At 37.4% G+C, this 14,194-nt stretch overlaps 1 protein-coding gene across 1 annotated transcript in view; it reads left to right on the top strand.

Moving 5' to 3' along the window:
- The first annotated feature begins 10,267 nt into the window (after nucleotides 1-10,267).
- Icmt (isoprenylcysteine carboxylmethyltransferase ste14) overlaps nucleotides 10,268-14,194 on the top strand; it is a 67,894-nt gene continuing 63,967 nt past the window's right edge. The window contains exon 1 of the mRNA XM_090391460.1: nucleotides 10,268-10,518. Coding sequence (XP_090247586.1) covers nucleotides 10,294-10,518 — 225 coding nt within the window. The 5' untranslated portion in view covers nucleotides 10,268-10,293. The remainder of the gene's footprint in view (nucleotides 10,519-14,194) is intronic.

Raw genomic sequence — 14,194 nt, 5'->3', positions numbered from 1 at the left:
AGAATTGAAGGAAGTACAGGAAGATGGTTTAATGTTAAATCTGGTGTGAGACAAGGATGTATATTATCCTCTCTGTTATTCATTATCTATATGGATCACATTATGAAGGAAATTGGTATTAAACATGATATCAAAATTGGAGGTGTTAATATCAGCTCTTTGCTTTATGCAGATGATGTTATACTTCTAAATAAATCTGCTACAAGTCTGAAGATTCACTGACTAAATTGAATAACTGTTGTAACAGATATAGTATGAAGGTCAGCATTAAAAAGACAAAGACAATGAAAATATGCAGTATCATTGAAAACGTCAACTGTGTTGTGAATGGAGAACCTGTGGAACAAGTAAAACATTACAGCTACTTGGCATGATTTTTACTGAAGATGGTAAATTAAATATAGAAATAGATAACTGAATCAGCAAAGCTGGTATGGTGGGAAGTCAATTGAATAAATTCATATGGAATAAGAGAGAAATTATTCGGAACAGTAAATTAGCTGTATACAAGACAGTGTTCAAACCAGTTTTAACTTATGGATCCGAGAGCTGGGTCAGAAGTAAAACACTTGACCAAAGATCAAGACTAGAGACCGCAGATATGAAAGTCCTGAGAAAGATTAGAGGCATGACCAGATGGCATCAATGGCAATATCATATTAAAAACGAGGATATTAGGAAAGAATTTGACATTTTCATCATCCAGGAATGCGTCAGCAGAGCTAATCTCAGGTGGTATGGTCACTTAAACAGAAGGGGAGAAAGAAGATTAGCAAAACAAGTGTTTTTTGCCAGGGTGGCAGGAAAACGACCGATGGAAGACCAAGATATAGGTGGATTGATACAGTACAAAGTGCCTTAGACGATAGAAATATAAGCTCTGATAATGTTAGAGTCTTGACAAGTAACAGACTGATTTGGAATAAAATTGTAGATAGGAAGTTAGTAATGATGTAATTTTTTTTTTCATGTAGTACTATCATATCCTATACACCCCTTGAGAATACATGGAAGGAATTTGATGATGATGATGATGATGATGTTGATATTTTACTGTTATAGTTCACAATTACACAATGAAATATGAATTCACACAATGAATTCATTTTTTTTTAAAGTTTAACATAATATGATCATACAGAGTATGTACAATATAAACAATTAACACATATTTTCTGTTTATTACAAACATACAGTAAATAATCCTTTTTGGCACTTTCTCAGATACGTTATTTCTCATACCTTACTGCTTACATTATATCCCTATTGTATCTAATATCTGTTTACAAGAACATAAATCATAAGCTATATGGAGGTCTTGAAGGCCTGAGAGCTAGGAAATGAAGCGGCTTGAAAAAGTTCCAGATTTAATAAGTTAGTTTTCTGGTACGGCCACAAGGATGAGCTAGGATCGAGACTAAACTAGCTCAAGGGCGCATAGCACCTTGAGCTAGTTTAGTCTCGATAGTTTAACCTACAGCATTTTGCAACTATGGTTTACTATATAGTCAGAATGCTGTCTATGAAGATGCTAGAATTCTCTGTCACTGTCAACACCCTGATCGTGTGTTGGTTCACCCTAAACGTAGGACTGATCTCCGAGGTGTTGGAATTAAGTCGCTAGCAACTTAACGTTGAGATTGTGAGTTATGATTATAATTTGTAGTGTCCTTCTCTACATGGAAACATTAAAAAGTGAGTACGCTTTTTGCTTTATTTTGCAGTAATATTATCTTTTAAAAAAATTCTAAATTTACAACCTTTTCTAAAATTAATTATTTACAAATTTAATAGTATTTTATGTTATATAAAAATATTGTTTTTTAACTTATTTGCAACTATGCTTTACTATATAGTCCCAGAATGCTGTCTAGAAGGTAGTAGAAGTCTCTATTACTGTCAAGACCCTGATCGTGTGTTGGATCAGCTTAAAAATGGCAGATTAGAAATCTTGTTTTCTGAGACAAGTCGCATCATCTACTTCTAAAAATGCTGAAGGTGATATAACCGAAATATCAGACAGTTGTCTGACTCAGTGAAAAGGAGAAATCTACTCTAAGGAAACTGGGAGAAACTGTAAATAAGAAAAGTAGATATGAAGAAAGTTATTTTTCTTTCGGCTTTATGGATGTTAGAAATTTAACTCACTGTGTTGTATGCAACGGAACATTTTTTGAAGCATATGCCACAGTGAGGTATGGTACCAGTGAAGTTGCTGCGTCATTTTGAGACTATTCTTTCTGCGCTTACAGGAAAAGGAATTGAATATTGTAACCGTAAACGTGATGAACTATGAAAAAGTGAAAAATATTTGTTACAATTTTTCAGAGTAGAAATGAATCAGCAATTGAAGCATTTTATCCTATCCTATCCTAACCTTCTCATCCGTCTAGGACGGGTTGAGTCCCCCACCTAATGGGGGTTACTTGCGTATTAATGCAGCCGGTTCGCCACTCCTCTGCTGCATCTCCTATGGGCGATATTCATGACTTATCCGTGTGTGTGTGTGTGTGTGTGTTCACGGAGCCGGTTTGCCTGCTTGCAGGATGAAAACCCCCAGATAAACTGGGGAAAAAACCCTGCTTTTCACGCAAAAGAATGGCTATGGCTGAGGAAGATCCTTAAGCTCTTCACATCGTCGACGGGAATCGAACCTAGGACACTCCTTCCCCAAGGCATATGGTTGCGAAGCGCGTAGCCAATAGGCTGACCGTGCGGACAAAGTATCTTATAGGATAAGTTATCGTTTTGTGAAGGATTGAAAAGTGCATACAATAGTGGAGAAACTCACAATGCTTTGAATTGGCATTGTGCAATGCATGCTGGATGAAAAATCAGTAAAAGAAATCATGATAGTGCCACTTTCGAAAGATGCAGGTGGAATTAAATATTTAAATGCAAACATTAAGAACAAATTAATGTCTCGCAGCAGAAATTCAAGTGGAGTTTAAAAATTCAGTATATGCGATCATTTTTTTTTAATCTCACAGCTTATTCCTGGTGCAAAAGCTATGACGGATAAAAGTGCGCTCCATTGCACGATTCTCTACCATCATTCATTCGCAGTAGAAAAAAAAAAAAAAGAAAAGAAAAGAAAAAGTCAGTTTCACTTAATAATGTCCTTGATGAAGCAGTGAAAATGATTAATTTTATTAATACTCGACCTTCAGTACAAGCTATTTTAATATTCTATGTGACGAAAGGGGAAATACACATACATCTTTTTAGTATGTACTGAAGTACGATGGTTGTGTGGAGGAAGAGTAGTTGTTCGATTGCTTGAATTGCGTCCTGAACGAACCCATTTTTCAGGGAGCACAATTTTTAGTCGAAAAAGAGACTGACAAAGAGAATATGGTTATTCAGACTTGGACATTTGGCAATATTTTCTCGAAATTGAACGAAGTGAATCTGTGACTTCAGGGAAAGCGGCTGACTGCATTTTTTGCCAATTATAAAACTCGAGTTATTAAAATGTTTTGAAAACTGGCCTGTTTAGCTCAATGGAAGTAGCGCTTGCATTCTCTGCGCTTGGTCGCTCGAAGTTCGACTTAGGTTCAAGTCTAGTCGACGACTGGAGGAGCTTTTTCTAAGCCTATCTTCGACCAGTTCCTGAGTTAGTCGATCTCTGGCACGGGCAAGCGTTTTTTTTCTCCTGGAAATTCGGTTTTTCGTTCCGTAAATAAACTCGGAAACATATACTGTTAGGGTTAGGTACCAAGAGACTGCAGCACTTATTGCCAATCTCTTCATCAATGGCCGCTTATAATTCTGATTGGCTACAGGTCTGATCTGTCCACTCAGTCTCCAAAAGGCTAGATAGAGTATGAAAGCCTCGCCCTTCCTATAAAGGAATAAAAAGGCGTTAGCTGATTTCATTTTTCGTATCCATAGTCGCTAACTTGACTATACTTCCCAATACTTCAAGGCTATTCTGATGAGATTAGTAGTTATATTAATGAAAACGATTCTCTGTATAATGCAATGTGCCTACATTGAAAAGATCTACATGATTCTACGAACCACTATTTTCCAAATGACAACTACATAATGTTACAAAAACATGCATCGCTAAAGGATCCATTCAAAGTGCAAGATAGACCAATATATTTTAACGCAACAGATTATGAAATACAAACTTGCTGCTACCTACAAACCAATCAACCAGATCTATAATTTACTACCTTCTCCTAAAGACAAACTCTCACCTTTGATGCTACCTGACGTTTACGAAGTTTTCAATGTTCCTGTAAGATGTCTTACTACAGACAGGCAGGGAAATCTATTAGGTAAACACATCTCTGAACATTAAGACCATATCCATCTTATCAAACCGCAGAAATCTGGCCTTGCACAACACAGAGTTGATAACTCAAACAATCCAGTGAAAAAACACTGAACTTCTACATAGATCCTTTTTTAACGTTAACATTTCTGACATAACATTTCTGACGGGAGGAATCTTTATCTGGTCGATTTCAATCGAAGGTGAGTTAGCCGATCTCATATGGAGGTAGCAGGGTTTTTTCTCCCGGAAACTCGGGTTTTTCATCCCGCATACATACAAATCGGCCCATCAGAACACACGCAATTTACAGACAAAAATTACTAGTTGTGGTGGTGTTGGAAGTGGGCGGTAGATGGCGTTGATGGAGATGATTCGTAGTAGAGGTTAGGTGTAGAGAGAATTGTAGATGTCCTCCCACGATGAGTCTTCGGACTCCTTGGAGGTATCAGGAATAATAATAATAATAATAATAATAATAAAGGGTGAAGCAAAATGCTTCTCATGCTTCCGCAGTCTGATAGGGAAATAGTGAGTGGTAAAATTTACGAGCCAATTGTTCGCCCTGAGCGGGCTTGGAGATTTAACATCAAAATTGGAGTTTAAGATGACTTTTAGTCTTTTATGTTTGAAGTAATCCATCGCTTCGTAATTTGCAGCTAGTTGAACCAGTTTGTTGGAGTGTACAGATGCGTTTGTAAAGAACTTTGTTGCTATAGTTTGCAGAAAGTGTTAATATAGGGTACATCTTTTTCCCGATGGAGTTGCACATTTCTGATGAACCATGGAGCGTTTAGGATCAATCGTAGACATTTATTTTGCAGTCGTTGTATAATTTGAGAATATTAGTATCAGCAGTATGGCTCCAAGCCGGAGAAGCATAAGTGAGAAGCATATAGGACAAACCATCAGTTTGCAGATAACTAGTTTGATTCTGATGTTCAGTTTATTGTTCTGTTGATTAGAGGATAGAGTTGAGCAATGGCTTTTGATGCCTTTACACAGAGAGCCTTGGTATGGTAGCTGAAAGTTAGCCTTCTGTCCAGTAGTACACCAAGTTATTTGACTTCTGTTTGCCATGGGATTTTTGTGTTAAACAGTAAGATATCCCCTTTAGAAAGCACCAGTCTTCTGGTGAATAGCATGACTATCTGGCAAATAGCATGACTATGCTTCTGGGGATTCACTTGTAGTCTCCATTCAGAGAACCATTTTTCAATCAGTAGTAGGTTTTCTTGCAGTTTTTTGATGGCAAGATGTGGCTGTAGAGATCTGGCAAATATTGCTGTATCATCCGCGTTCAGGACCATGATAGATGACAATAGATTGTGTGAGATATCACACATGTATATGGAAAACAGAATCGGTACCAGTAAGGATCCTTGTGGGACTCCAGCCAAGATATGCTTCTCTGCTAATACTGTACGATTGTTCTTGGTTTGCATGCGCCTATCAAAAAGTTATGATTTAATTATGATTCAATGGTATTCCAGTTGTGATCAGTTTATGCAGTATTCTGAAATGCCAAATTTTATCAAATGCACTGGCTATGTCAAGGAAATCAGCCCCAGTGCATTGATGCCAATTGTATCCAATGGAGATGTATTCGATTAGTCTATATATCTGGTGTGTGGTACTATGGAATTGAGGGAACCCAAACTGCTCTTGGGGAAGAATGTTTAAATTGTGTACGGAGACTTCGAGTCTGGTAAGAATAATCTTTTCTGCAATTTTACCCAAATGTGAAATGAGGCTGATTGACCAATAATTTTCAGGTAGGTTCGTCATTTCTGGTCCTATGGATTGGAATATGTCCGCCACCTTCCAACAAGAAGGGAAATGTTTGAAACGGAGGTTGAATTAATTATGTTGGTCTGATGTACAATAGTTATATGAAGCAGCAGCTTAAACACCTGTTAGTGATGCCATCAGGTCCCGAAGGCTTTATGTTTTTTGATTTCTTGATTATATCATATATTTCTGCTGGTGATGGTGATGCAATTTGATTGGAGCAGGTTACAGTAGATTTTAATGAACATCGGACATATCCAATGTTTATTAAAAGATGCATGGTGTCATATACTCCTCCTCCTCCTCCTGCTTATAATAATATTAATAATAAAATTATCAAAAACTAGTTAACACGAAATTAGCAGTGCAAGGGAAGCTTAGAAGGGAGGCTTAAATGATGCGATATCTGAATGTGTGTCCCTATATTTCGAAAAATAAATTGAGTTGGGGTTGAAATGGGTGTGCTTAGTAAGTCTAAGCATTCCTAAGAGGTGGCGTATACTACTACTACTAGTACTGCTGCTGCTACTACTACTACTACTACCACTACTACTACTACTACTACTACTACTAATAATAATAATAATAATAATTACATCATCATCTTAGATCTCTATGGAGTAAAGGACTCATCGAAGGAGGCCACACATCACCCATTCCAGCTGTCACACCTTCCCTTAAATCCAATCACACTAAATGCACTCACTACTTCAACAGGCAATCTATTTCATACTCACTGCGCTGTAAGGGAGAAATCGAGGTCTTATTCCTTCCTTAACGGTTAAAAAATTTAATTTCCATGGATGCTCAATATTCTCTTCCAAAATTACATATAACAAAATATTTCATCTGACGATATGATATCACACTCAATCAGAAGTGTATAGACCTTTATCATATCACTCGTCTTTCTCCTAGTAGCCAGAGTTTGTATTCCAAATATCGCAATCTCTCGTTATAATATAAACTATACAATCAAAATATAATATTTATAATAATAATAATAATGATATTATCATCATCTTAGATCTCCATGGAGTAAAGGACTCATTGAGGGAGTCCGCACATCACCCATTCCGGCTGTCATACCTTCCCTTAAACCCAATCACACTAGATGCACTCACTACTTCAACAGGCAATCTATTCCACACTCACTGCTCTATGAGAGAGAGAAAGGGTCTCTCTCTCTCTCTCTCTCACAGAGAGAGAAAGGGTTTCTCTTTCCACAACTTCTTTATCCCCTTGAAACCCAGGAGAGCAAATCTGTGCAAGTAGTCCAGGAGCAGCCTTATCAAAGTCTTGTAAAGAGGTAAAACGATTTTCTTATCCTTACATGTTAAGGTTCTCTTCGAAATCGTAATTATCCTTTGAATTGTGTTTACAATTTCTGCTATGTGACCTTGGAATTTTAAATTCCTATCCAGCGTTAAGCCACAATCCCTACTCTCATCAATTTCTTGTACGATAACCCCGCTTTTCTAGTTATTAGTTTATTATAAAAAAAAATTAACCAAATTACTAAGGCAAGACCAATCAGACTGAACTGTTCTAATTTTGTGGTGTTTTCCGGATCGCTATGAAAACAACACAAAATTGGAAATATGGACAAATCTGCACAAAGGCTCTTCCCTCCTGAGACAAATCAATGAGTGTCAGGATATTATCTCGTTCCTTCCAATATATGGTGAACCACTTTGGTAAGAAGACAAGACCTTAAAAAGTATGTTAGCTGTGTGAAACTGCACAGATCCCGTTTCAAATTATCTTGAGTGTCCTGGAAGTGACTATGTTCCACTGATCCCAGAATACTGCAATTCAACTGATGGAATAATCCTACAAAAATTTAGCGCATGACCCTATCTCCTTTTAGCAGTAATAAAAGAGAATCAACTCGGAGAGCGCCACTGTCACACACCATATACGTAACTTTCCTTGTTCATGGGAGCATTTCATTCTCAGTCTTTGCTGAGTGTGAATATCTTTAAATTGCCTTTTTTAATGCTCGCTTAATTTGAAGAAACGTCAGAGTATATTATTATTATTATTACATAGCTCCAGGGAGTCTAAAGACTCATCGAGTGAGGGTACCTGCTCTACAGCTTTCTGTCTCCACCAACCGCAACTACCCTCATCATATACACCAACGCCGACCACCACCATCACCACTAGTATTTTCACAGACAATCACAAACATCCATACCCACGGCGGGATTCGAGCCCACAGCCTTTTGGCCGGAGAGCGGATATGCTAACCACTCGGCCAACCAGGCCGGCAAATCAGATGTAAATATATATATATTTATATAAGTATAAATATAAATTTCGTCAGTAAATAATTTGTTTTTAGAAAACAAATTATTTAGGAATTTCAGAAAAATCACAACAGCATAATTTGCAATACCTTCTTCATTTTGTAACCTTTCTCAAAACTTCCATTGATCATCCCACTAAAATATAGAGGCTCTGGAAGCTACATTCAGCATCTTGTGATCATTCCCACTTACTAACTCACCTCTAGTATTCTTTCACCTAGATTTCCCTGCTTCCTCTACACTAAACACTTCTGTTTCCTTGAGATAAAATTCCAAACTTTCATGAACAATATTTTTGCCAGACACCTAACTCCGAATCAATTCAAATGCAAACTATTCGCCTTATATTAATGCCCCCCCCCCATCAAACAAAATAAAATACTTCGATTTTGTATATTCTGTTTCGAACAAGTTTCGTCGATCACACAAATATATCCATATCGTTTATTGCAATTCATTCATTCAGAATTCTGATTAATAAAACAAAATTTTGCAAAGTTAGTAAGAATATTCATTCATTCAAGTGCCGTGTCTGCTCAGGAGGTTGGTGACAAAGGCCCTTCACTTGTTCCTATCTTGTGCATCTCTAAAGATCTGTAGGTAGTTTTACTTGTTCCGTATTCAATGTTCTTCATTTAGTAATGTCTTGGTGTGTCTCTTCCTCTCCTTCTCTTCCCTATAATTTTCCTATAATGAACATATTGGTCAATCATCTTTCTCTTCGCAAATCCTAAGAATTTCATTTCGTGGATAGGAACCAGGTGCATGTGGATGCAATAATCCTAGGGTTTATCGCAGTGGCGCACCCAGAGGGGGGGGGGGGCAAGGGGGACCGAGCACCCCCCCAAAGAAAAGGAAAACACATTAGAAAAATTTCCAAAAATCTTTTCGTAATTAAAATTCATTTTTTTATTTATGTTGTGTGCTACTTATGAATTAGCGATCACTGCAGATGCTTAGTTATAGGTCGTATGCGATGTGTAGTGTGTATTCGCAAAACGTCTACTCAACTCTCTCCCCCCCTCCCAAAGGTTAAATCCTGAGCGCTCGGCCCCCTCCAAGATTAAATCCTGAGTGCGCCACTGGTTTATCGAATGAGTGGGCGATGCTGAATGTTTCGAATATATGATTGAAAACTAAACATAGCATTTTCTTTAAAGTTTGCGCTATTTTGTTAATTGAAATAAGTGGTCGTTGATCAATACGTTCTTCTTAGAGAACACGAGTTTTAATTTATGATTACTATTTTATTTATTTATTTTCTCTTTCCTGAACTTGTGTAACTCAGTGGATGTGGCGTTTGCATACCACGGCGCTTTTGCCGCATGAAGGAAGACTTGATTTCGAGTCTAATCGGCGACTATAGGAAATTTTTCTAAGCTTATTTCGACTGGTTGTCGAGTTAGTCGATCTCTGACACGAGCAAACGGGATTTTTCTTCCGGAAACTAGGGTTTTTCGTCCCGTAAACTCAAGAAAATCGACCCACATTATTTCAGACAATAAATACGAGTGTTAGGGTTAGAAATCACGAGATGACGGCACTTGTTGAGCCGTCGCTCTTCACTGCGTGCCGCTTAATTAGTGATAGGCTTGGGCCAGCTATCTCTGATTGGGTACCAGTGGAGATTGAACTGCCCACTCAGTCTCCAAAAATTAAGATAGGGCTAAAATGGCCTCGCCTACTCCTTATATACGGGAATAAAAATGCTTTAGCTGATTTTTTTTATCTTTCCTGTCTCTTAGTCTGAAAGTCAAAGCTTTTTCATCATTTTCTTTGTAAATAATTATTCAACTGATATGCGAGAATGTAGGATTTATAATATGGCGCTGCAGTTTTATTTTCAAAAATAAATAACACCTTGCTGGTTTAGATGGAGAGTCAGGTGTATAGTTAGTTAATAGTATGGCTTGGCATTCTGTGAAATGGGGTCTTAGTACTAATGGAAAAATAAGTTTATACTGTTTTTGTGTGTCGTCAACGGTCGTATTTCTTCCACTTGTGTCTCTGATTAATAGGACGTTACATTTAATTGTCAGTGACTATTGGATTTTGTTATTTGCATTATATTCATTATTTATCCACGCACATTTATATTATGTATACAGGGCCAGAGGTCAAGCTTATAAGGTAAATTCTTTTAAGTTTTATCATTTTTTTTAAAGTTTTTTTTGTTATGTTACTGTAGTAATACAAGACCTCAGTACGACCCCACCTTGACGACTGTGCACAAATTAATCTCCTAGGTTCGGAGGGTTTAAAGAAGCTGTACAAAGAAGAATTATAAAGATATGGAAAGTAGGTAGAGGACAAGGGGGAAATCCATGTGAGTTACGTTTGTGTGATGTTAAGAAAGGATGAAAGCTCTCTTTTTCTCTCACAGACCACTGAGTAAGTAGAACGGTTTCCATGTTGAAGAAGTGAGAGCATTCATCTAGTGTGAACGAGTTTAAGAGAATGCATGGCATGAAAATCAGTGACTATATGGAGTTCTGATAACATTATTATTATTAACATCTGACATCCACGGAACCAGAGATTCGTGGGAGAGACACACGATCACACACAAAGCTTATCCAACCATACTTTAAACTGATCCAGTGTGTTTATATTCACAACACACTCTGTCAATGCATTCTACTCTCATTTCAAAGAATCTGTTCCTCACTCCTCTGGTCACACCTTTCCTTTTAGTTTCCAGGGATGATCTCTTGTTCTACCCCACTCTCCCATTCTATGAAAAACCTGTTAACCTGTCTCTAACATATTCTCATCACCATGAAATTCCGGTGACCAAATCTGTGCTCATTAAGTCATACAAGGCTTTATACATTGGAATTGTACCTTTATTATTTCTGCAAATCAGTGCCTTCCACATCATTATCCGATGTAATGACTACACAACTTGTTTGTGCAATTTCTGGGAATTTAGGGTCCTTGTTCACCACCACTCCCAGATCTCTCATCTCCTCTACTTTAAACTTTCTCCACTAAGTGTATAATTTGCATCCCATCGTTGCTTACCAAATTTCGAACTTAATACTTTGCAACATTGAACTGACAGTCCCATAGTGTTGCCTACTCATACAATTTATTCAAGTCATCCTATATGACCACAACTTCTGTTTGACCATGTCCCAATTTTTCAATCATCTGCAAACAGTTGCATGTTACCAGATAAAGCCATCTCAATATCATTAATATACAAATTGAACATCAGTGCCCCCCCCCAATACAGACCCCCTATAGCAGACTAGTAGCACTTTCCTCTTTTGGAATACTGCACCCCATATACAACTTTCTGATACCTATCTGACAGCCAGTCATTAGGCTGTTATCCAGTTCCATCTGTTTCATTTTAACAGCTTGTCGTGTGGAAGTATCAAAAGCTTTTGCAAAATCTAAGTATACCACTGTATATGCATCTCCCTTGTCCAAGACATTTGTCACCTTGTTAGTTATACATAAGTTGGTAAAACATGATTTCCCTTGAACAAACCTATGCTGATAACCATAAAGAATACTGTTGTTATCAATCCCATTCTTAGTTCTCACCAGTCTTTCCAGTACCTTAACCACAATTCTGGATATACAGATTGGTCTATGATTTGATAGACCAATCTTATGGTCTACATAAGACTCTAGACCATAAGATTGGTCTACATCCTTATGATCATCTTTATGCAGTGGAACAGTTTTACTTTCTTTCCACTCTGTTGGAACCTGTGCTGCTGTAAGACATTAAATAGGCATGCCTATGCTACTGCCAATTCCCTTGAGACAAGTGGTGATATGCCATCAAATCCTATTGATATCAAGCTTATTTATTTTTTCATTTATCTCCTGCTCACTCATAATTAAGTCATTTTCTATGTTCTCTATGAATATTTTCTCTACACTTGAATTTGTCATGATTTCACCCTGATGAGGATGAAACACCCTTATAAATCGCTCACTGAATACCTCAATGATGTCTTCTTCAGCAGTTACTGTTCTATGATTTTCATCGATTAACATAATCTTACCATAATCATTCTTCCTTCTACTTGCCACATATCTAAAAAAAAAAAAAAAAAAAAAAAAAACCTCTAGGGTTTTTCTTTTCTTGATCTGCTTATTCTGCTCATACTGTATTTTTGTTGTTTTTAACAACTGAATCGCCTTTCTTGCCTGCTATTTATACTTCTCATGTAATTGATTGCTACTATTATTCATCTTGTGCTGCTGACATCGTATCCTCTTCTTCCAAATTTCATACTTAATCCCATTATTCATTTATTTGACACTTACTTTATTCAGTCTTTTCACCTTCAGAATACATTCGCACATCAATGTTAAATATCTTTTTGGTTCAGTTCCCACACAGCATTTATCTCCCTCCTGCTTATAATCTCATTCCATACTATAGATCTAAGCTGTCTCCTAAGCTTTTCATAATCATCAGCAACATAATTCTACATATATCCTTTCCTCACAGAAGGCTGCTTCATATGCCTAGCCACAACCCAGGTGATCGCTTCATGATCAGTTTCACCAGCTAGAAGAAATTGTAAAACCTCACTCACAATCATATCCACTGATGAAATCAGATCTAGAACTCCTGATTCTCACATGCCCTACTTTACATACTGCCTGAGATAGTTGTCTCTCGAGAACTCTGATTCCTTTTCCTTAGCTGGCCTGGTTGGCCGAGTGGTAAGCATATTCGCTCCCCATCCAAAAGCTGTGGGTTCAAATCCCACCATGAGCATGGATGTTTGTGATTGTCTGTGAAAATAGTAGTGGTGGTGGTGGGCTGTAGATGGCATTGGTGGGTTGAGTGGCAGAGTTGTAGAGCAAGTGCCCTTTCTCGATGAGGCTATGAACTCCCAGGAGGTATCACATAATAATATTCCCAAATGCTATCTCTTCATTCCAATCTTAACTGCTGTAATTAAAATTGCCCATAATAATCCGAATAAATCCAAAGGAGCGATGACAAGGGGGCCATCCCTGGAAGTTACGAAAGGAGCCTTTGCGCAAGAGGGTGAGGAGTGGTTTCTTTGCATGGAGGGTGGTTGAACCTTGGAATGCATTGCCCGAGAGAGAGTGGTTGGAGGGGAATGGTCATTGGGTTCAAGGAGTGGTATGATGGACTTTGTGTTTCCTAAAAAACGACCTCCCACGATGAGTCTTTTGACTCCATGGAGGCCTGGATAATAATAATAATAAATAATCACATTTCACCTTCTTCACGAAATCCAACATAAAAGAATATAAATTTATATTCATTCTAATAGACCTATCTTTGAAATGCACTAGTTTAATAGTTTTTGTATTTCAGTGGCAATTGATGTTTTGATTTTCCAGTAATTAAAATTTTAATTTTAAAAATCTTTTAAAAGCAAACATAAAATAGATTTTTTTCAGTTTTAGTCATCTTTGTATGCTTCTGTGATTTGTGGTTGTAATTTAATCTTCTGTAGGATTATGTAATTTTTTTTTTTTATGTGAATACTGTTCACAAAAGTTTGTAATCCCATCTTGTGTTAATCAGTAGGTGGGCTAAGCAGTCAGTAGTCTGGAAACTCTTCTCTAAATAATCAGACATTATTATTATTACCCCGAGACCTCATGGAGTCAAAGACTCATCTGGGAGGTCCTTTATATCACACACACACATCTCATCATACCGTGTCTTAAACACACTCAAACTCCTTGCAGACACTACACTCTCAGGCAAGGCATTCCAATCATTCACAACTCTGCACGAAAAAAACCCGCTTCTCACTCCCCTAAAATCTTTTCAAACTGCTCCATTCTCTAA

Source organism: Typopeltis vanoorti, chromosome 4 (genome assembly GCF_054136105.1).
Source record: "Typopeltis vanoorti isolate ZY-2024b chromosome 4, IOZ_Tvanoo_1.0, whole genome shotgun sequence".
Taxonomy (NCBI): Eukaryota; Metazoa; Arthropoda; class Arachnida; order Uropygi; family Thelyphonidae; genus Typopeltis; species Typopeltis vanoorti.
Note: the sequence above shows the minus strand (reverse complement) of the source record. Positions and strands in the feature narration are given on the sequence as shown.